Genomic DNA, 25,152 nt, shown 5'->3' with positions numbered 1-25,152 from the left:
TTGTTCTGTTGTAAGAATGTCTGCTTTTGTTGTAGTCATGACTTGTTCTGTTGTTAGGATATCTGCTTTTGTTGTAGGCATAATTTTTTCTATTGTATACATGTCTGTTTCTTTTGAAAGAATAACTTGATCTGTTGTTAGCATGTCTGCTTTTGTTGTAAGCATAACTTGGTCCGTTGTAAGTATGTCTGCTTTTGTTGTAGGCATAACTTGTCCTGTTGTAGGCATGTCTGCTTTTGTTGTAGGCATAATTTGTCTTGTTGTAAGCATGTCTTCTTTTGTTGAAGGCATAACTTGTTTTATTGTAGGCATGTCTACTTTTTTTGTAGGCATAATTTGTTCGGTTGTATGCATGTCTGTTTCTTTTGAAAGACTAACTTGTTCTATTGTAGGCATGTCTGTTTTTGTTGTAGGCATGTCTGCTTTTTTTGTAGGCATAATTTGTTCGGTTGTATGCATGTCTGTTTCTCTTGAAAGACTAACTTGTTCTGTTGTAGGCATGTCTGCTTTTGTTGTAGGCATAATTTGTTCGGTTGTTAGCATGTCTGCTTTTGTTGTAGGCATAACTCGTTCTGTTGTTAGCATGTCTGCTTTTGTTGTAGGCATAACTTGTTGTGTTGTGTGCATGTCTGCTTTTGTTGTAGGCATAATGTTTTCGGTTGTGTGCATGTTTGTTTCTTTTGAAAAACTAACTTGTTCTGTTGAAGGCATGTCTGCTTTTGTTGTAGGCATAACTTGTTCTGTTGTGTGCATGTCTGCTTTTGGTGTAGGCATAATTTGTTCGGTTGTGTGCATGTTTGGTTCTTTTGAAAAACTAACTTGTTCTGTTGAAGGCATGTCTGCTTTTGTTGTAGGCATAACTTGTTCTGTTGTGTGCATGTCTGCTTTTGTTGTAGGCATAATTTGTTCGGTTGTATGCATGTTTGTTTCTTTTGAAAAACTAACTTGTTCTGTTGAAGGCATGTCTGCTTTTGTTGTAGGCATAATTTGTTCGATTGTGTGCATGTTTGTTTCTTTTGAAAAACTAACTTGTTCTGTTGTAGGCATGTCTGATTTTGTTGTAGGCATAACTTGTTCTGTTGTAGGCATGTCTGCTTTTGTTGTTTGCATAGTTTGTTCGGTTGTAGGCATGTCTGCTTTTGTTGTAGGCATAACTTGTTCTGTTTTAAGCATCACGTGTTCTGTTGTAAGCATCACTTGTTCGGTTGTATGCATGTCTGTTTCTTTTGAAAGAATATCTTGATCTGTTGTTAGCATGTCTGCTTTTGTTGTAAGCATAACTTGGTTCGTTGTTAGTATGTCTGCTTTTGTTGTAGGCATAACTTGTTCTGTTGTAGGTATGTCTGCTATTCTTGTTATCATAACTTGTTCTGTTGTAAGAATGTCTGCTTTTGTTGTAGACACAACTTGTTTTGTTGTAGGCATGTCTGCTTTTGTTGTAGGCATAATTTGTCTTGTTGTAAGCATGTCTTCCTTTGTTGAAGGCATAACTTGTTTTGTTGTAGGCATGTCTGCTTTTTTTGTAGGCATAATTTGTTCGGTTGTATGCATGTCTGTTTTACTTGAAAAACTAGCTTGTTCTGTTGTAAGCATGTCTGCTTTTGCTGTAGGCATAACTTTTTCTGTTATAGGCATGTCTGCTTTTGTTGTAGGCATAATTTGTTCTGTTGTAAGCATGTTTGCTTTTGTTGTAGGCATAACTTGTTTTGTTGTAAGCATGTCTTCTTTTGTTGAAGGCATAACTTGTTTTGTTGTAGGTATGTCTGCTTTTTTTGTAGGCATAATTTGTTCGGTTGTATGCATGTCTGTTTCTTTTGAAAGACTAACTTGTTCTGTTGTAGGCATATCTGCTTTTGTTGTAGGCATAATTTGTTCGGTTGTTAGCATGTCTGCTTTTGTTGTAGGCATGTCTTCTTTTGTTGTAGGCATAACCTGTTCTGTTGTTAGCATGTCTGCTTTTGTTGTAGGCATAATTTGTTCGGTTGTGTCCATGTCTGCTTTTGTTGTAAGCATAATTTGTTCGGTTGTGTGCATGTTTGTTTCTTTTGAAAAACTAACTTGTTCTGTTGAAGGCATGTCTGCTTTTGTTGTAGGCATAACTTGTTCTGTTGTAGGCATGTCTGCTTTTGTTGTAGGCATAATTTGTTCGGTTGTGTGCATGTTTGTTTCTTTTGAAAAACTAACTTGTTCTGTTGTAAGAATGTCTGCTTTTGTTGTAGGCATAACTTGTTCTGTTGTAGGCATGTCTGGTTTTGTTGTTTGCATATTTTGTTCGTTTGTAGGCATGTCTGCTTTTGTTGTAGGCATAACTTGTTCTGTTGTAGGCATGTCTGCTTTTGTTGTAGGCATAACTTGTTCTGTTGTAGGCATGTCTGCTTTTGTTGAAGGTATAACTTGTTCTGTTGTAAGCATGTCTGCTTTTGTTGTAGTCATAACTTGTTCTGTTGTAAGCATGTCTGTTTTTGTTGTAGGCATAACTTGTACTGTTGTAAGCATGTCTTCTTTTGTTGTAGTCATAACTTGATATGTTGTAAGCATGTCTGTTTCTGTAGATAGGATAACTTGTTCGGTAATTGGCATATCTGTTTCCGTTGAAAGTATAACGTGTTTTGTTGTGGGAATGCTTGCTTCAGGTGATAACACATTTTTTTCTGTTGTTGGCATGTCTTTTTCTGTTGAAATCATAACTTGTTCTGTTGAAGTCATATCTGTTTTTTTAAAAGGCATTGTTTTGCTTGTTTTAGTCTGTGTGTTTGTTGATACTTCCAATTCATTGTTCGAATATAAATGAGATTGTCCTGTAGTCTGAAAAGTCGACAGAGTGTTCCGAATTTCTGAAAAATCATAATATCACACGTAAAAACAACAAAACACTATGAGATCTCGTATTTACCTGAAAAATATTAACTGTTTATCATGTTTATAGCAAAACAAGAAGAGGATTAAAGCATCCTTAATTTTACCCTTATCTCATTACGTGGTGTAAAATAAGACTTCTAACTAACATGACTTCTGTTTTGTAAATGTGCAGACTTATAGATTTGATTGATGAATTGTTATAAAATTGAATATTTATGTGTACTAAATATGAGGTAAAGACAAACTGACTCTGCATGTGATGATTTGAAAATTATTTGAAATTTGCAATCACTTATGGATAAAAGAATATACAATACATGAAACTATGTGCGATCATATTCAACCAGTACTACTATAAAACATGTACGAAAAGTATTGATGGCGACCAGGATTTTTTTCTTAATTAAAGACAATCTGTAAGGCTGCATCTAAATACCAGAAGACAGAGATAACTATTTCGGCTTCCAATTGTGTAACGCTAACCTCATATACAAGTTACAAGACTTAGTTATGTTTTTTTTTTCAAAAAAATTACCATTTAAGTTTTGTTTGTCTTCAGGGGTTTTTAATCGCCAAAATACACTAGTTGTTTTCAGAATATCGTAGCTTAGGGACACTCTGTTTTTGAATTTCTTAATTAATCCTGATTTTCAAAAGTGTTTCGTGATGATTTTGTCGAGATATCTGATTATTTTAATTAATTTTAAATTCGTTTCGACTGACTTTGAAAAGAAAGGTTTCGAAAAAGCAAGTAGATAATTGAAATACCCAGTTAAACGAAAAAGAATACAAAAACAAGTGTACAAAGAAAAGACAACGGATATTCAAACAATAGTACATACGTCACTGCACAGAAAACTACAGATTGATAAATACGAACCCAACCGAAAACCAGAGAAGAGCACAATAAGCGTAGAAGTCAGAGATGGCATTGCCAAGAATACCGTTCCCGCAAAGGCTCGTGCCATTATTGGCAAAAACAATAATGTGTACTTACATTTTATCGAATATTACAGTACACGCTCATATACAATGACTATTACATGTATAAAGAGAATGAATGTACGTACTGCAAAAACAAAAATATCCCTCAAAAACAAGCGGCACATATAATTTCCTTAAAAAATATCGTTTTTTAACTAACAGGTTGAAAGTCTCTTTTTTTAAAACATTTTCTATCATAAAAGATGATTGATATGGTAAAAGTTGCATTCTTCGATATTTTATTGGGAAGGGAAAGGGTAGTCCTATATTTAAATATATTGCCCTTCCAAATTGTAGGTTAAATAACTTTTAGAAGTGATTGCGAACTTAAATGTGTGTACTAGAATACAGACAATGTATGAATCTAGTGTCTAGAATAAAAAAAATCTGATGAATTATTTTCTGTTTTGAAGTATTTTATTACAATAAGTTATGTCTTATCTAGACAGCAGATTGTAGAAAGAGTTTGTATTGATGTATCCAATTAAGTGTCAACGGTTAATTCTGAAAATTAAAACTATCAAAGTCCATTATAATACACAGTACGGTTGCACTCAAACTTGTCGAATTTAGCCAAAAAATATCATATCAGAAGACAGCTTACATAAATTTAAATTTTCAAAGATTTTTCGTTTGATATGTTGAAAGCATATAAGAGTAGAAAGAGTAGAATTTGTTATTGTGAAAAGACCTAATACATGATATATCTTGACGCAGTTTTCGTATTATTATTAGTGTATGCATGATTTTGAAACTAGTTTTTATTATTCAAGTAATCTACTTCGATCATTGTAGTAGAAAATATTTTTTTCCTGAGAGAATGAGGGAGCTGAGATTTCATTTGAGTGAGAAAAGGGAATTCTTCGATATTTTCTTTTATAAAAATGAATTCTCGAAAGAAGATTAGAAAATATTGAAAAATCATTATTAACTATTTGGCTGCCAATGGAAAAAAACCGTTTCTTGACTGTCATACAATTATAGTGCTACAATTGTACTGACACTTGTGTTAAATGAATATTCTATAAGTGTATCTTTTTTTTTTAATCCTTATTCGTAAAATTGGCAAATTGCAGAAAAATAAAAGAATGGTATTATAGATAACGATTTTGAATAATTAAATAACGTGCAATATGAAATTCCAACAAAATGGAAAAAATTCCGTTTATTAATTATTTTAACAGAAGTTAGGAGATTACCGATATTATTTCGTGTTTATATTCGAACACTGCAAATTATTCTTGCATATGCTGTTGTAAGTGTGGGCACGCGAATGAGTAAACAGGATTTGTATTTACCTTTTACATTAAACCTTTTCAATTAGGTCAATGTTATATGTTAACATAGCTCTTATTATATTATGTTTTCTAAGAGCCTACCCATACAAATGCCATCTTATTTATGCTTAACCTATATCAAAATACAACAGGCAAACATTCGATAAACTATGAAATTCAATGTGCTTTATGTTTAGCATTTATTTGCCAGTGCAATTTCAGGGGAAATAAATCTTAATTACAAACCGTTTGTCGCAACGGTTACTTGCAACGGTTTGTTGAAAGTATAATCGAGTACACATAATATCGATTGTACGGTAGCAAATCGGGGAACCTCTAATAGGTAATGAAAATGTGTCACATGGTTTATTTTTTAAAAATAAAGCACTTTGTAGTTAAAGAACTGCTGAAAAGCTACAGAAATTTCTTACTGTCAAACAAAAATTAGAAAACCAGATGAGTATACACCCTTTTGACGGGCATATATCAAGATTGATAAATATGGGACTTTAAATTAACTGTGTTGTAGGTAGAACAGACATGGTAATCACTGTATGTTCCGACTACTAAGATAATCGATGAATCAACGGTAGCATTAATTCTTTTTAAAAGTCGTGTTTATCTGAATTACCTTTACATATGAAAAACACTGCAATATGTTGTACTACCTTTCCTCTGTTGTATAGTTCGCATGGTATTGTTTTACAGAAAAAGTCTTGAAATATTGTCTTGTTAATTTGTCGAATACCAGATTTGGTCTTCTCTGTAATTAGAAGCTCTGGTTCGCACATGTTTTCATTACTCCCAATCCATCCGACTTTAAACCGAAATTCTGTATTCTGAGGACAAGAAATGTCCTTTGTTGAATTTCCTGGAATGTCTACACACATTTCTGTTTCAAAATAAATAGCAGTTTAATAAAATTAGTCTAAATATCATAAACATGTTATTGTTGTGGTTTTGGGTTGAATTTTAATTGTAATAAGGGATACAAACATTTATCATACGGTTGTGTTTGATTTTTGATTTCAATTTTCGAATTATTATTTCCGATTCATATCCTTGTTTTATGGTAATTAAACTGTTAGAAATTCCTCAAGCAAAGGAGATCATAGATTTAGCTATTCTGTTGATTTTTTTTTGTAATATAGGACTCTAACGCTGCAGTGTATCGAATAATCCTTTAGCTTTTAAATATTCAGATTTTAGTACATTTACCAAGTCAGCTATCTAAAACATGTTTTGATTGTGTAAAATGTATATTAAATGATTTTGATCTAAAAGTCACACATCATTGATCGATTGTGTATCATACAGGAAAAATTTCCATAATGGTGTAAATTGTTGAATGCTAACAACGAATCAGCTGCAGAATCTGCAACACTGTACCTTTGATTTGTTATAAATGTTTTACAATAAGAAAATAACTTCTTTTATTGTATAGCAATATAATATTTCCCACAGAAAGTAACCAAAAGTTAGCGTGCAATAAATTCCAATATTGCACTAGTGCAATAAATCTTCAAAATTGATGACGTCATCAACGACAAAATCTTAGTTTAAACAATTTTTTACTTTCAAATATTATATTGCTATACAATAAAAGGGTTATTGCATGAATATTGGGGAATATTGTCCCTCGTAGAACATATATTGCACTCGCAAGCTCGTGCAATATAAAGTTCTACTCGGGACAATATTCCCCAATATTCATGCAATAACCCTATAATATACTTTACTTCATATTATCATTAACATTATAGTTATTGTGACTTCATTTCGCATTTATAATCGTTACATGTAACATGTTCTTTATGGACCGATGATATTTTAACAAAGTTTTACTTTCCATTTTTCGTTTGTTGTTTACTCATCAGTTTACCACAAAGACTGTCTTTTTCAATAATCTCGATACTTGTTATACAAGTTAAAATTCTTTTCATAAACCATTTACAATATCATGATTCGAACAACTTGAGTAAGGCACCTAGTACGGTCATTGAATGAACACATATGCATAGGGATTACAATGAGAAATGTGAACTCCACATGAAGAGACTGACAGTATATCACCATCAGGAAATGACAGGTTAACAAACCAAACCGAATATATGTTCATAATTTAAGCAATCGCATTTGCCAAGAGACAAGAGACATTATATCTAACATGATGATCTAAAAAGAAGATCGGAAACTATTGAAATTTGACTAGGTAAATAAACTCATCATAGATACGAGGACTAAATTAAGTATATACGCCAGACGAGCGTTTCGTCTACAAAAGACTAATCAGTGACGCACGAATCCAAAAAAGTTTAAAAGTGTGGTGGATACAAATAATTTGCATTTTAAAATGATTGTATTCGTAAAATCTGTATATGAATAACATATCTACAATAACTTGGACGTGATTGATTTGGTGCCCCTTTGTTTATACTTCGATAGAACTTTGTCTGACACATGCAGTTAATTGAAAATCCTAGTGTCATTCTAAAATGCAATCGTTAACCTTTCAATTATCAATAACTATTTGCACTACATTTTACAGTAACTGCTCGGTTAACCTAATAAAATGTAATATGACATCAAATTACTTACCACTGTTTTGTACATCAATACGTGAGTCCGTAGTTATCAATTTGTAAAAGTTTTCTGTTTGAGCAGATGTTATACTTTGTTTTGAATAACTGTCGAATCTTGTACTTTTCTGCTCATTTCCATTTGGAAATAGTGTCGTCGAAATGGATGTTGCAATCTTTGAAGTCTGCGCAGAAGTACCCTTTGATGTTATTGTCCCCTCTAAATCTTAATCAATTTAATATATATTAAATTATAATATTTGCATTTTCTAATGTTACAAGTATTTCGATAAGGAATATGAAAGGATATATTGTAAAAAAAAAAATCCTCTCCAATGCATGAATTAGGTGTATTTCATTTGCAACAATGGCCAAATTGAACGCTTCGACTTTTTCTCATTAACACTCTAGATGTTCAATTTCAACAAAACATAGCATGACACAAACATTCGTAGACATTCACTGAAATATCATGTTGCATACAATTTATATTGCAAACAGATAGTGATACTAACAAACACACTTTGGCACCTTTCATTGAAATAGTTGGCCTCGTTCAGTATCCGAATTTTAAGTGATTTGGTTTATTTGTGGTCATTTATTTATTTTAAAATTTATTGCTAAAATACAAATTAAAATCTAAGGTTTGACTTAAATTTAGCATTTATTTCTTCAATTTCATAATGTATAGGAATAGAGCTACTTCATATGTAACAAAGCAACACAATAAGGCATATAGACAATTAAAAATACATTAACAAAAATAAAGACAAGAATAGAACAACTTACCATAGCATAATACCACAATGACGGGATGTACATGTGTAAATACAGACTAAACAGTAAAATTAATATTCATAAAAACAAATAAAAAAATACAGTTACACGCTTTTAAGATGATAAACAAATGTCAGCACACGGAACCTATAGTTTAAGGCCATCGTGTGTTATTTGTGAAGTTGAAATGGAATATTTATCAACAAGGTCTCGGTACCTTCCGATGATTTTTTTTTAGAATAGGCCAGGACATAACCATGGTTCATAAACTTTCTGCTCAGAAACTCGTGACGTTTTACAAAGTTTAAGTACGAGCTCTTGATTACCACAAAAGTTTGGAAATGTATTTCTCATATGCAAGTGAAGTTGGTATAATGCTACTAAAGTGGAGGAAATTGATAACTTCAAATTCAAAATCGTCTCGTTTGTCATAGAGTCTGGTACTGGGATGACTGTACAAGTCTAAAAATGATGCAGACGAAGCCGTGTCCTGCTGTTCTTTATTTGTTTTTTAGTTCTGGTGATATATTAATGAAACCTAATCATAAAAGTTTGGATATTTAATAAAAAGAACATCATCAATGAGTATGAATGTGAAATTGAATGACCCGGTTTATTTGATCTACTTATTTTTAACACGTGTATAAAGACACTCCGATTCATATTAAAACAAGAAGAGGTCGGCAAAGAGACGGCGCACAGTTTGTTCCTTGTAGAATGCTGACAACTTGTTTAAAAAGTCTACCTCGAAATTCAACAAATATGCTGTCAATAAGAACCTCTAGCATTCTGATCACTTGTTTCTTTGTGTAGCTAACTTTACCTTTTTGATACAGACGATACCAGATCATTTTGTAGTATGGTTTCAAAGTTATAAATCATAAACTATAATGATGGTTTACTTAAAAATATGGTTGACAATTAAAACAAACCTGAACAATGAAACTTTATGTTGACGTATTTCTTAATTCCTCTCTTTATAGGCACTGCACATATAGATTTTCCTTTACAATATGTCACCACAGCGGCAGTTAACTTAGAGCTTGATGATAATGGAGGAGAATTACCGCATCTGCCATTATCTGACCAAGCTTGGTCTATTACAATTATTGTTTTTGATGCACATACTAATTTCTTTGTTTGATGAATTTCTATTGCTATGCATGCAGTTTCTAAAAAAAAAAATTGAGATTGTATATTAAAGCATATGTGACAGTGCAAAAAGCAGCTTCGTTTATTATTTTGGACTTTAATTTAAAATTCTCAATTTTGATATTTAAGACTTTAATTCTCTGTGTTTTATAATTCATTTTATTTTATAATTTTGTTTCTATTTACATTTCATATCCAGGACTTAAAATCAACATGCTTTGATATGCAATTTAATTCTAAGTTTGGACATTGAGTGACATGTTTCAATCTGTTAGCTAATTAGTGACATTTTACCTTATTCATAATGTATGTTCTTTTAAAATTGTCATAATGAGATTATCATTTAATATCTCTTCTTCAAGTTCTAAAAATAGTTTAATCTTTGTCAGTGAACAATATCACTCAAATTAATTGTTAATTGTTATGTCTAAACTTGTCAATTCAATTGTGTATAAATACTTGCTTATAGTTTTGATAAGCAAGATTTGGACTCAGGACTTTACACTGAACACAGTCCATCTGTAATAAAAGTATTCGTATTCCATGCTGAATTATTGGTTTATTCATTGCTAGTTCCAGAGTCTCAAAAGTTAGGTTTCACCAGTATTCAGAGTTCTCATTGCTATTCAGAGCAATCGTTCGTTGTGTGATTAGGTGCATCACACAGTTTCAGTAACAAGAGGCCATTCAGTCAGGCTCTTGTTACACGACCCGACAAGTCACCCAGTTTCCCCGGTGACACATACTTGACACATATAAAAACCCCAATTATTTATAAGAGTATGAAAAATAATATCAGGTCATGGTATTGTCGTTTATGGCGACAACTAACATCATATTCAAGTTGAAGATTTGGTACCTTAATGAATAGTTTTGAAAATCATCGTCATATATACCTTCGGGTTAATATAATTCGTTCATCCTATTTCGACTCTTCAAAATTCAAGAGTCTATCCTAAATTAAGGTAAACTATATGGCATTCCAAATACCGATTCCTTACAAAACTGAAAAGACATTAACTGTCAAAATCAGGATATGGTGTACCAATTTTTGCACCTCTTGTTTGCGGTCTGTCATCTTTCCCGCAAGTTTGTCGTTTTTAGTTTGGTATTAAATTAATAATTAAGATTCATTTTATTATATCTGGTGATCTGTGTATTTGACAATCAACGTGGCAGTCAGCAGTGTTTAGGAACATCCGTTGTTGACCTACTAGTCAATTGCGTTTTGTTAAAATATACTTTTTCACCCTTTTGCTCTTTTGAAAAATATTGTTTGTGCTGTATTTAGACCCCTCTTTACATCAAGATTTTTATTGAATGCAGATGTATATCATGTAAATCTTTATTTTATTCTTCACCCCTTTATATAAATCTAATTATAGTTTAAGATTATGTTTTAATTAAAAAATACCTTTACATGTATAATAAATGGCAACAAAATGAGATGGTGGATTTGGATTTCGGATTTTGCAAGATGCACGTCCATTGCATAATTCAGTAGCTTTTGTACTTAAGCTATGTAAGGTAAATTGACGGTCATATTGAATGTGCTGTTTATCACACACTTTAAAAGCGCTGTTCCTCCACCAAGCTTGCATTATCCATATCGCTGTATTCGATGAACAAGTCAGTATCTGTTCTGTTCCTCCTTGAATAATATTACATTGTTGCCCTGTAATATGATTCATACATTAATTATAATCATATTTGAAAAATAGCATTCAAATTTATTGCAGGAATTGCAGAAAACATTGCATAAAATAGGACGTGGTGATTGACAATGAGACAAATATCCACCAGGGAGCAAAGGAGTATCATGGTTCAAATATCTATACAATCGTACAGCTTTCAGCAATGAGTAAAACCAATACCGTTTTTATACGCACATGGCTCCATAATGACAAAATGTGAAATAAATAAAAACTCGTCAATTCAACCAACGACAACCGGTAGATAATATGCTCTTATTTTAGGAAAAAACTCAAAAGAATAAAACTGGGTTCAACATGTTTTTGAGTGCTCGTCCTCCCCTCTCGCCCCAAACAGTTGTAAATCATCTCTCTAACCAGCAAAATCCGACGTCCTGGTGCAAAAACTTTAGTTTATCTGTAGCAAACATAGGAATATCGTTCTAGCTGTGGGATATGATATGCTACTTTCTTTCCATGTCCTACTGAAAATTTACTATATACAGAATGAATAAAAGTTCACGTTCGAAACATTAAAATAATTTTCACAAACATTTTGGAAATTAATTAGATGACTATTTATTTGAATTGTTTGCCTGTATTTGACGTAAAAGATGCAAAGTATTCAACGAATCTGTTTTAAAAATTGTGGTCTAGAATCTATCGTCATATCGATATAAAAGTAGATATTTCTCGGGTTTGTTTTATTTTTCTTTATTTTCCGTGTGTTGGTTCGTATTTTGTTGTTGTCTCTATTCCATTTAAGATCTTACAAAGACAAGCCATATAATAACACAATTGTTTTCTAATTCCCACCAAAAGGAAAAGAAAAGAGAAATCATTTATGATATGAAGAAGCAAATAATCAATAAAAACTAAAAAATTCTAAAGAAATAAATTTAAATATTTTCTTTTTTTACTCAACCGTGTAAAAAAGGCAGATGACCTTCTTTAAACAAAGGTGCCAAAAAGTTGCAATTTCAAATATCAACTACATTTTGTACATAACAATAGGCTTAGTATGATAATATTCCACGATAAAGGAGCTAAGGGGAAAAGACCGACTATTATAATAATCGTTACATAAGGGATGACTATATCCATAATCTCTTGATAGTGTTGAAAGCGAATATGATTATTAGTCGTCCAGCGGAAAATATTACACGCATTAGCTGGGATGGATCACCATTTCAAGCTTTCATATATTTGCTATGGGTATTCGAACAAATGTATAATAGGATTGAGGCTACAAATCAAGATTATTAAAACTATCCCAGTGTGAGTATGTATTTCTGGTGCAACTTAAACCAACTATACTACACGTAGCACATGTGCTCACTCATACCACAAAAAGATGGAGACGACCCATGGTAAAAACGATATACTATGTTTTACTATGTATAAACCCGTATTTGGATTTAAAGATAATTGTCGTAGAAATGACCGCTTGAGTATGTGTATGTTTAAAATAGATAATTTCTTATAGAATGTGTCGCCATCACGATACAAAGTTGACCAAATTAGTATTTTGATAGAACAGAAAAATTACGCAAAAACATAATTATTCAAAGAAAATACTATATTACAAAATTGATTTTCGCAGGATAAACTATTGGTTCTCCAACTTATACACAGTCTTTTTGAACGGATATATTCTGGTAACGGAGGTCACGTGTGTGAAAATTTAAAAGTTTATACATCAGATTTTTGAAAGGACCTCTGAGACCCTCCATCCCCTGATTACAGATAAAACTTATATGCCATTCGAAAGCATATACATAGATAAATGGTACGTTAAACGTCAATATGTGACACAGTGCCGATTAAAGAGTGTACGTCGTACGGAGGACCTAGTTACCAAACTATGCGTGAAAAAAAAATTTGTTAAAGGGACTGTAGCGACCATTGATTTCCTTTGAATAACAGACATACTATTAACGTCATGGTTGAAAGAGGAAAAAAAGATATACAGTAAACGTGTGAAATAATGCCTATTTTATTAATATTAATTATAGTTTAATAATGAATAAATTATGTGCTTTTTCATGATTAGTGTTATTTAATTTTGAAAAATGAATAAAAAAAACCCCTGAAAAATGTCGCGCCGTGAAATCAATTATTGTTGCATTATTTTTCTTCTCTATTCTTTGTGCAGATAGGCTATTCGTTAATCTTTTAACGTTGTTTACTTTATCTTTCTTACTTGCTTTTACAATAACAACATACCATGAGTTCGTAATACATGAACAAAAAGTACAATTATTCCTGAACGCCAAAACTGAACATACTTCATTTTCAATTTCATTATTAGATGAAACTAGATTATCTTAATAAATATTATATTATTTGATAATTGGATAGAAATATGTTGACAGATTATCATATAATTTTCGATATTTGATAACCTAAATATCTATAGACAATGATAAATTATCTAATACGTAATCTTACTCAATTGTATCATTGTAAGGACATCAACTTTTTCGTCCGTCAATAATGACAAAATTGAATATTTCTGATATTGTATTCTATTTGTTTTTCTCACACTTATTTGTTTACGGGTGCATGGTGGCTTAGTTTGTGAAAACAAAAATGCAAATACGAACAATATTGTATTGTGACAGTTATAATTTAAACAATTGAATAATCTATCAGGTGCCTCATATCAGTGATAAACTTAAAGGTCATTTCTAAAGATAAACAATCATATTACATACATTGATTATCTTTAAAATGGTACCAAAATGATAAACATATACAATTATAATATTTAAATTCATACATGATGTTTTAGTGTATTTATGCATCAACACAAACAGACACTCCTTGAACGGGAGCACTACATCTGTAAGTACCCATCTCCTCTAGCCAATGTATATCACGGGTTACGATCCATTCGACTCCTCTTCCCAACCATTGGCTAGCGAAGATGGTAAGTATCCTTAATATGGATAATTTAAACTGGGATCAATTTCAATAAATTATTCGTTTGAAATAATATGAAACTGCTTCTAAAATATTCCACTTTTTTAACACTATATATAGGAACATTTCTGTTTTGCTATGTTCATTGAAAAACATGTGTCTTGTGTGATTTTTAGCTTAATGGTCTCAAAAGAAAATAGAATATTGACTACTATGTGTATCGCAGTTGTTACAACAAACAGAACACAACATCTGCTGTTATTTTGAAAGGACACAGCAACTCAAAATATGAAATGTCAATCAAATATAGAGAATAAGAATTACCAGTTGCTTCTTCAGAACTTTCAAATTACAATGTTAACATTTAGTTGTGGAAATTTGTTTAAAATTATCTGTAGTTTAATGTAAAAAGAAGAAAGATGTGGTATGATTGCAAACGAGACAACTCTCCACAAGAAATGACACAGAAATCAACAACTATAGGTCATCGTACGGCCTTCGACATAAGCAAAGCCCATACCGCATAATCAGCAATAAAAGACCCCGAAATGACAATGTAAAACAATTCAAACGAGAAAACTTACGGCCTAATAAATGCACAAAAAATAAACGAAAAGCAAATATGTAACAGAGCAACAAACAACACCTACTGAAACACAGGCACCTGTCATGGGACAGGCACATACATACAGAAAGTGGCGGGGTTAAACATGTTAGCGGGATCCCAACAATCCCTGAACTTGAAACAGTGGTGTTACAGTACAAAATAAGAACGAACAATAAAATCATTTGAAAAAGGCTTAACTCATAAGATGAATACAAATAGGAATACATGTATATCTAACAAAAACACAGAGTTTACGTGGCCGGATACTTGTACATCCCTTCATCAAAAAGACACGAAGTACAGATCTGAGAGTACTCGCCATTACTGACAGAAAGTTCAAAACAAATAACAAAAATAATATGCACACAAAACTTAAAGTAAAATCACAGAAAATACTGAACTACGAGGAAAATCCATTATCGTTATCTTATCTTATTTTGACTAGACAATGTGTTTGCTTGTAGTGAAATTACACATAAAAAACCTTCTTCATGGAAGGATAACCGCTTTATGCGATGAGTCTTATTGTTATAAAAAATGTCAAAAAATGTGATAATGTGCATGTTTAGAAATTCTGAAAGGTAGCATATTTAACATATTTGTAGTACATGTAGATACTAGTAATCCACATCTATATTTATTAAAAGCCATCTCAACCAAGATTTTGCAAATTTTACAATAAGCAATTTTTAATTTTATTCTTCCATATTTTAACCATTTTAATGTTTAATCATTTTTGTTTGTTTGTTATATTTGCTTTTCCTTTTTTTTTATAGGGGGTCCCTTTTTGTCAATTATACATCCCCTCCCATTGAAGTTGTTACTACTATGCATGCATTTTACTACTATACTTTGATTTCGACCCCTATCAGTGATAGAACAGAAATACAGTACGAGTTACAATTTTCTCTATTCTTAGTAAGATTAATTCATTTTGGCACAGTGCCAAGTTATTCGCCAATATCGGGTAGACGTGTAACATTTTGATTGAGTTAACTTTCAGGCTTATGTAATCTACAAACTTTTCATTTCCAATCCAGAATTCGGAGCGCTAAAACCCAATATCGTAAGTATAAATTGCAGTTTTATTAATTATTAATCAATTCACTGTTTCATTTCTATTTCATTATTATGTAAATAAACTGTACAAATAATTGATACTTTGTATTTTCATTTTGTTACAGGTACTTCAATTCCGTTACTTACAAATATTAATTTATACAATAAAGAAAATTTAATGTTAATTAATATAATTATATATATTGAATTTGTTTTTAATTTCCATTAATAAATGAGTGAATTTGTTTATTTGTTTTATTTACTTTGCAGTTATTTGCTGTCAACATAAATATACATTGACGTCAATTAATCTATTATATACCTGTGAAAACCCTGAGTAAATTTCTAAATTTAGTGAAGGGACTTTCTTATTTAATTATTTATAAATACTGCAATCCAGTTCTTATTTTTAGATTGTTAAACAAATGGAAGGTGATTTCGGGTTTTAACATTTCAACATACTTTTATTAGGTTTAATCAGGGACTGATATACTACATTTGTAATATACTAATAAAATACTAATAAAACACTAATAAAATACTAATACATACTTATAAAATACTAATATATCATGCCCTAGGTTTAATGGAGAAGTGTAAACTATACAACTTGAAGATTTGAAGATGTATATATAATATTGTATTTAGACATCTGAAAAGTGTACAAAACCAAATCACCAATAATAAACTAGAGAATCCCAAGAGCCTGTGTGTCTCTTCTTTCGTTATCAGGTAAAAATAGATAAAATCTTAACAAATACCCCATAAATTAGTGCGGCCAAATTTGGTTTAATATTGATCCCGTAATTTAATAAACAATTTTTATTGGCATCTTGAACAGTTATTCAGCAACAAAGTTGTAACACTTCATAAGCACCCAATGAAAAAGCGAAAAAAACATATATGTCATGTTTGGTTTCATTCCATTTAGTGATTCTTCAAAAAAAGACATTTGTATGTATTTCCCTTAGGGTCCTATGTTAAACTAAGTCCCCCCGCTGGCGGCCATCTTGGATGATGGATCGGCCTCAATGTAACAACACCCGGTAGGCACCTCATAAAGAACATGTTATGCCATGTTTGGTTTCATTCCATTCAGTGATTCTCTAAAAGAAGGCGATTGTATGTATTCCCCTTAGTCCTACTTCAAACTAAATCCCCCGCTGAAGGACATCTTTAATGATGAATCGGCTTCAAAGTAACAAAACTAAGTCCACCTCTTACGGCCATCTGGATTGATGGATCACCATAAAAAAAAAGCTACAACACTTAGTCAGCACATTGGAAAGAACATTCATGCCATGTTTGCTTTCATTCCATTCAGCGGTTCTCTAAAAGAAGATAAGTGTATGTATTTCCCATAGGGTCCCGCCGGCGGCCATCTTAGATGATCGATCGGCGTCAAAGTAACAACACTTGGTCAACACATAATAAGGAAAATTCATAAAATTATCATGTTTGGTTTCATATATTTTATTTACCAATCCATTGCTTTATAAATTAAAAACAGAAAATAATTAAAAAACAATCAGCTTGTTTTATCATACAAGCAATCAATTCCACCGAATACTTATCCTGTTACATTTTCTTTATTAAATATCATATAAATATTTTCTTTATAGATTTCAGTGTTTAAACTATACACGGTGAAAAAATGGCATCATTTTCATGTTTCTCGGACATGTGCCAACAAGGATTGCAGTTTTGCGAGGAGCAGTCTCAGAGATGTAGAAGTTGTATCGACTTTGAAGAGGACTGTTTTAAAAACAACAGACACATTTCAAACTGTTCTGAGTTTTGTTTGGGTACGCATTTAAATTCAACAAATTGCATATGTATACACATACACATAGATTTTACTACTGTCTATAGTAAACAGCCAATACTTAAAAAAATAAGGGGATATAGTATGAATGCCAATAAGACAACTAATCATCAAAGTTAACATGAAGTGGGTGTAAGCAATCATAGTCAACCGTACAGTTTCAACAATGAGAAAAGCCTCATATGCACGGGTGTCATTCGGTTTAACGAGAGAAATGATCGTGAAAGAATATCTAACGGTGGTCAAGTATTACGAGACGATCGTGAAAGCTCTGATACCGGATTGTGAAAGAATTTCAATGTAAATTCTAGTTCAGAATTTGTGAAAATCGCTTAATTTTTAAAACGCGGAACAAATCCGAACAAAAAATTATGTCTGTCAAAATGGTTAAAAGATAAAGAAAATATTGAGTACTTTATGAAATAACACAAAAGGCGCAATGCATGTCTATGAAATTAAATTTAAAAACACACTATTTTTATCTATAATGGTCATATTTCAATATATCATGATATATTTGAAATTTTATCTTTTATGTATCTGATAGTTTAGTAAAATAGAAGTATGCTCTTCCCTTAAAAGTGTTAATCTGTTTATGAAAACCTTGAATTTTGTTGAATTTTCATCAAAATTGATCTTGAAAGATCAGGCAACGCATTATTTTGATCGTGAAAGATAATGCGTGACCCGACTTAATACTAGTAACGAGAAATCAATATTTCTTTTACCATTTGATATACCTGCAACTGGTTGAAGCCTGTCACTTTTTATAAGAAGGAACTTTATAGCTAATTTTTTTTTTATATAATTCAACACTTTACCTCGAAAGTAAAAAACATTAACTAAAAACCTGTTTAAAATTCAGCTCTGAGAATGGGTCCAGTTCATTTCAGGCAGACCGCCACTATTAAGCCAATGATATGGGTATGCATCGTTTAAACCAAAATGATAACCATCAACCAAAAACTTATAGCAAAAAAGCATCTTTCTGAACAATTTGAGATTGAACGATAACTAACATTTTGTGCAACAGTACTTTCTTAAGTTCTATGTATCTTTATATAAAAACGTAGCAGATGTTGATTGATTTCCAATTTAATAACTATATAATACAGACTAAATAATACTAGAGCGCAAATGCTGAAATGTCTCGTCTGCTTTACGTATGATAGTATATTTGTTGAAAGTCTGTAAAATTAAGGATTTTACTACAAGTGTCAAATACGCTTAAGATTGTAAATGATTCATAAAAATAGACCAAGGTCAGATGAACCATGCCAAACAGGTCTCTACAAATATCATGTACACCAAATATAGGTGTTCCGATACTTACAGTACCTTAGAAACTGACAAATGTAAAAGTTTTGTTTGGCCAATTAATTCGGAACATAAGGTCGAAAGTATATGAACCCAGACATCTTAATATCATTCCACATATCAAATACATTTGACGTTATCTATGAAACATTCAGACAGACATGTACACCGTACGCCAAATACCAAGGCGCTATAGCATACAGGTACAATGTATATAAGCAAAAGTCCAATCAACATAAAACGAACATTGCCAAATGATGCATGATACTGAGGTCAATGTTATTTGAAACCTTGCAGAAGCCGAAAATGTACAACTTACAATCATAACAACAGACAGATATACTAAAGCTTAACGAATTAGCGATACGGACTTGACCACAAAACTAAATCTCCATCCTTGAAGTGGGGCAAAGTCGAAGTCACGTGAAAATTTTAATTCTTTGAAATGCTTAAATTTATTGAGGATCTTGGCCAACTAGTTTTTCTCAATACCAATAGCAAATACCAATTATCATAAATTGAAGAATAATTTGAACGTCATCTTTCATGATCCCTTTTCACGATCTTCAAAAAGCGGTACGTGATCTTTCACGATCCGAAAAATCAATTTTATGTAAATATTTCTTTTTTTAACAAGTTTCAGATTATGTTATACAAAATAACTATGAGAACCATTTTGATTCATTTAAATAGAATGCCCTTATTCTTATAAAAGTAGTTAATTTGAATCGAATTTGTGAAAAAATCATGTTTGTTTACATTTTTTATGTCATTGAAATGTCGAGAAGCAATCTGCCTTTTGTTGTTTTGTGAAAACTATGTACTTTTAAAACTGGATTTTCTCACATACTGATCATAATGTTGAACCATTTTGACAGACAGTTTTATTTTGTTGTAAATTTGTCTGTGTAATTAATCAAATTACACTATTTAATGACCTTTCATATGTCTTCTCGATTAAATTTCTTTCACGATCCGTTACCAGAGCTTTCACGATCGTCTCGCAATACTTGACCACCGTTAGATATTCTTTCACGATCATCGTTAAACCGAATGACACCCGAATGACACCCATATATATATATATATATTTATATATTTTCTGTGACTGTATCTTACATTAATTTGTAGGATCCTTTACTATAGATAATTTAGCTGATCTGTAACAATAACATCTTCATGCCTTATATATCATGTACTGCAGTACGCCGCTAGATTAAAACTGACGTGGAAAGGTAACACACGGCCAGCGAAAGCTCTATTTTTAAGAGCCCAGGTGGTCGTGTGGTCTAGCGGAACGGCTGCAGTGCAGGCGATTTGGTGTCACGATATCACAGTAGCATGGGTTCGAATCCCGGCGAGGGAAGAACCAAAAATTTGCGAAAGCAAATTTACAGATCTAACATTGTTGGGTTGATGTTTAGACGAGTTGTATATCAGGTTGTGGCAGTTTTTTTTTTTATTTGGAATATACAGTCTTTAGGTTTTAATCTATTAACTGATCATATTCAGAAATATAGCATTATGGTCGATTTATATAGTTGGATGATTTTTTTTTCTTCTTGGTATTAGTACTGTGTAGCTTCGCTTTCAATTGTTACCTTCTGTAACAACATTCAACACAAATCAAGAGAATGCTATTCAAGTTTATTCGTTTTTAAATATTTTGTACTCCGAATCAATCTTCACAACTAAGACTAAGACAGCAGTGTACATGTATGACAAATAAAATAAAAGTATGTAGCTCTTTAAAAATTATAAAATATTGAAAACAACACGTTATTAATTTCTTGCGTCCGAAGCGCTTTTCTGGATATACCTTCATCAGGAACGCTCAAAGCCAAACATTTGAAATCCGAAGATGTATAAGTACCGAAACCGTTGAAGAGCTGTATGTCAAAAATACCTAAAATATATAGCCAAATTCATCTAAAGCCAACTTTGCCTGAGGGAGTTGAAACCTTAGTTTCTAAATAATTTATAAATTTATAAACGGACAAATTTTAGTAAAGTTTGTTATATCATGTCAGTACCGAAATGCTGACTACTGAGCGGATGATACCCTCGGGGACTGATAGTCCACCAGCAGAGGTATCGACCCAGAACAATCTAGATCAAATCAAATTTTGTAAAATAAAAAGATATGAGAGTTTAAGAACCTTTTCGGTTTAAACTTTTAATAGTTCTTTACATGTATAAAACAATATAAAAGCAAAAACCAACCTTTTTTATGGCAATTTTTCTAATTGTAAGAAATGTTTTTTGCAGACACATTGAAGAAAAATATTTCGGAAACTGATAGAACAATTCTAAACTGTTCAGCTTCAGGTTAGTAAATATATAATTGAATTGCCATCTATCAACAGTGACTTCATTGAAATTGTTTCTACTAATTTATTGCAATGCATTCAAAAATTAATGCCAAGTTGCAATTTGTGTAATTTATTAAACTGTTCAACAGTTCAGAAGTTTTAAAGGATCCATTCAACACATATAATCTTAAAGCATTGCATTAATATGCCAGGTGGGCGATAGAGGTTATCTAAAGCCCAAGCTCAAGCTAGCAGCCACTCGCTATCAGCCACTACGCTAGCAGCCAGTTTTTGGATATGGATATGTCTATGAACCCAAAAAGTTGCATAAGATTCAAACGTACTCAAAATGTTTTTATTGATATATAACCAATATATTATCAGTTTTTAATATATAATAAAGCAGTCGGAGAACTATTCGATGATTTAAAAAATATCTAGTCCTATTCATCAATTTAAGACAATAGTAATTGATGTCAATATACCAAACAGCGTGCTCCCCGCTTTTAATTTTAATAGTCAACAGTTTTCAGTGTACATAGAATCGTATATATGTAATAAAATTATTGAAATGCTTACAAAATTGCTTGTAACAGGGAATTGACATTGAATCATAAATTAATTTTGTGAAATTGAGTCAAATAGCTTTCGATATTCTCGGCATCCTGTCAAATAGTTACTGAAAAGTTATTATTGTTCTGCATGACAAGAAAAGAAAGTTGCACTCGTGCATTAATTATTTTTTTAATGAGTCAAATCTGTTTTAACGAAACATTCTATTTCTGGAGCACTGGATATGGCTTACTTTTGATTAGACGAAAGGTTTATTTTTGGTACACAAAGTATGGTGGGCAAGGAAATTAATTAATATCTATTAAGAAAAAATCAAAAAAATCCGTGTTATACTCAGACGTTGAATTTTGGTCAAGTAGGCACTAGGTCCAAAGCTTCTGTTTGCACCTAGTATGAGTAAAAGTATTGCAGTAGAACATTTTTTATTAACATTCCGTAAGGGTGGGGTAGGGTGTCCGACCTCAACTTTGGACCTGATTTAAAAAAAAACTAAGCCGAACAACACCTGGATTTTTTCTCAAGTAGACCTTATCTATTCAGCTTCCGATTGCACCTAGTGGCGAAAATAATATTGCCGTAGAACATTTTATATTAACATTTCTGTAAGGGTGGGGTAGGGTGTCCGACCCCAATTTTGGACCTAATTTAAAAACAAAACTAAGCCGAGCAACACCCTGGATTTTTTCTCAAGTAGACCTTAGCTAATCAGCTTCAGATTGCACTTAGTGGCGAAAACAGTATTGCCGTAGAACATTTTTTATTAACATTTCCGAAAGGGTGGGGTAGGGTGTCGTTCGGCTCGATTTGAAAACAATTTGGTCCAAAGTTTGGGTCGGACACCCTACCGCATCCTTACGGAAATGTTAATAAAAAATTCCGTACGGCAATACTTTTTTCGCCACTAGATGCAAAGTGAAGCTGAGTAGCTAAGGTCTACTGGAGAAAAAATCTAGGGTGTTGTTCGGCTTAGATTGTTTTTAAATTTGGTCCAAAGTGGGGTCGCACGCACTACCCCCACCCTTACGGAAATGTTGATCAAAAATTACGATCGGCAATACTTTTCCGCCACTATGTGCAAAGTGAAGCTGAAAAGATAAGGTCTACTTGAGAAAAAATCCAGGGTGTTGTTCGGCTTAGATTTTTCATCAAATTTGGTCCAAAGTTGGGATCGGACACCCTACCCCACCCTTACGAACATGTTGATAAAAAATTCCACACGGCAATACCTTTTCCGCAACTAGGTGCAAAGTGAGGCTGAGTTGCTTAGATCTACTTGAGAAAAAATCCAGGGTGTTGTTCGGCTTAGATTTTTTTTATTAAATTTGGTCCAAAGTTGGGTTTGGAAACCCTACCCCACCCTTACTAAAATTTTAATAAAAAATTCCGTACGGCAACAGTTTTTTCGCCACTAGGTGCAAAGTGAAGCTGAGTAGCTAAGGTCTACTGGAGAAAAAAATCCAGGGTGTTGTTCGGCTCAGATTTTTTTTGAATTTGCTCCAAATTCGGTGTTGGACACCCTACCCCACCCTTACGGAAATGTTAATAAAAAATTCTCTACAGCAATACTTTTTCTCATGCACACTAGGTGCAAACGGAAGCTTTGGACTTATGATCTAATTGACCAGAATTCCAAGTTGAGGTATAGCACATTTTTCTTTGTTTTTGAATAGCTAATATTAAATAATTTCCTTGCCCACCATATGCATACTTTGTGTACAAAAAACAAAGCTTTTGGCTAATCAAAAGTAAGCGGTGTCCTCTGCTATAGATACAGAAGTTTTGTGAAAACAGATTTGTCTAAGTAAATAAATATTAAAGCACAAGCGCAACTTTCTATTCTTGTAATGAAGAACAATAATTATAACTTAAGAACTATTTGACAGGATGCCGAGAATATGGAAAGCTATTTGACAAAATATCACACACAAAAAATCTGATGGCAGAGTAAATTCCATCTGACAAGCAATTGTACAAGCATTTTAAATAATTTTATAACTATTTTCGATTCTATATACAATCAAAACTGTTGACTATTAAAAGTAAAAGCGTGCAGCACCCTGTTTGGTATATATTGACATCGTTTATTATTGTCTTTAAATTATTGAAAAGGACCAGACATTTTAAATTCATTGAATAGTAACTTAGACTGCTTAATTATAAAATTATATTAAAAATTAATATAATAGTGTTTATATATTAATAAAAACATTTTGAGTACGTTTGATTCTTATGCAACTTTTGGGTTCATAGACATATTCGAAAACTGGCTACTAGCGTAGTGGCTGATAGCGAGTGGCTGCTAGCTTGAGCCTGGTTCTCTTAGGCCGTGTTTCTTTTTTGAGCAACTATTATAACATCGACCTATTGTAGCTTGTGTCGATAATTTTGGCCAAAATTTCAAAGGCAAAATTTGTGAAATATAAACTAACTAGTTTGAGATAAATACTGTTTGAAAGATCCAGATTAACAGCATGTCCAGAGTATTTGAATCACCCTGTCGATTCTTACACGTATGTATTATATCAATTGGATATTTCAGATGGTTCCAGATGGTTGCCAGAAGAGCACCATCTCTTGATTGAATCAATTCTAACTTGCATTATCGTGACTGGCGTAGCATTTTGTCTTCTCTGCAAGTTCCAACTGTTACCTGACATTTTTCAGAAGATATATGCCATTCAAAAACAAAATGGCAAAGTAATTCCTGCGGTAGACGAAAACCTTGAGATGAATATGAAACAGCCGTTAATGTGTGATCAAAAAGGTAAGGCAAATTTAAAGTCTAAATTGATTACATAGCATAAATGCACCTAGCAATTAAATGGCGTTTGCTTTCATTTGATTTAAATAGCATCAAATAATATTTTTTGAAAGCTCTGTCTGTCTTTCTATCTGTCTAATACATTATATGATGGGGAATGGGGGCATATAATCATGACTATTGAAACGTTAAAATGTACAAAAATTCATATCAGAACAATTGTAGTACTTGAAGTTTTTGAAATGTGGTAAAAAGATCCTTCGAGCTCGAATCGCGATCTGGAATATTTGACTTTCCTAAAACGTTCTCCTCACAAACTAAAATTAAACTTTCAGCAAAAAGTTCAAAGATGAGATAGGATATACACGTCACTTGATAAATGAGTTTGTTCATTGGGTAAAATATGTAGCGGTCGGATGCAGCCATTTTGAACACGCAAACAAGCGAAATTGCC

The 25,152-nt window shown here is 32.2% G+C and overlaps 2 protein-coding genes across 2 annotated transcripts in view; one reads left to right on the top strand and one right to left on the bottom strand.

Annotated features, from left to right (window-relative positions):
• Positions 1-35: 35 nt before the first annotated feature.
• On the bottom strand, positions 36-24,594 carry LOC139489976 (mucin-3A-like). The gene is made up of 6 exons (XM_071276828.1): positions 24,588-24,594; positions 11,043-11,303; positions 9,409-9,648; positions 5,752-6,012; positions 127-2,834; positions 36-47 (listed from the first exon to the last, which is right to left on the bottom strand). Exons 1-6 carry the CDS (start codon positions 24,592-24,594, stop codon positions 36-38), a joined length of 3,489 nt encoding a protein of 1,162 aa, XP_071132929.1.
• The window catches only part of LOC139489975 (tyrosinase-like protein), a 32,757-nt gene continuing 23,402 nt past the window's right edge, over positions 15,798-25,152 (top strand). The window contains exons 1-4 of the mRNA XM_071276827.1: positions 15,798-15,917; positions 17,533-17,715; positions 21,321-21,380; positions 24,477-24,701. The gene's annotated coding sequence lies outside the window, so the exon portion shown is untranslated. The remainder of the gene's footprint in view (positions 15,918-17,532; positions 17,716-21,320; positions 21,381-24,476; positions 24,702-25,152) is intronic.

Source organism: Mytilus edulis, chromosome 9 (assembly GCF_963676685.1).
Source record: "Mytilus edulis chromosome 9, xbMytEdul2.2, whole genome shotgun sequence".
NCBI lineage: Eukaryota > Metazoa > Mollusca > Bivalvia > Mytilida > Mytilidae > Mytilus > Mytilus edulis.
This window is presented reverse-complemented; position numbering and strand designations above follow the sequence as displayed.

What these genes read in the sequence shown, in the direction of transcription:
- LOC139489976 (XM_071276828.1), bottom strand. An exon ending in CATTTATTATACATGTAAAG is followed by an intron (nt 9,649 to 11,042) that starts GTATTTTTTAAT and finishes TTTTTTTTTTAG; the next exon opens with AAACTGCATGCATAGCAATA. An exon ending in AGTGTTTTTCATATGTAAAG is followed by an intron (nt 2,835 to 5,751) that starts GTAATTCAGATA and finishes ATGATTTTTCAG; the next exon opens with AAATTCGGAACACTCTGTCG.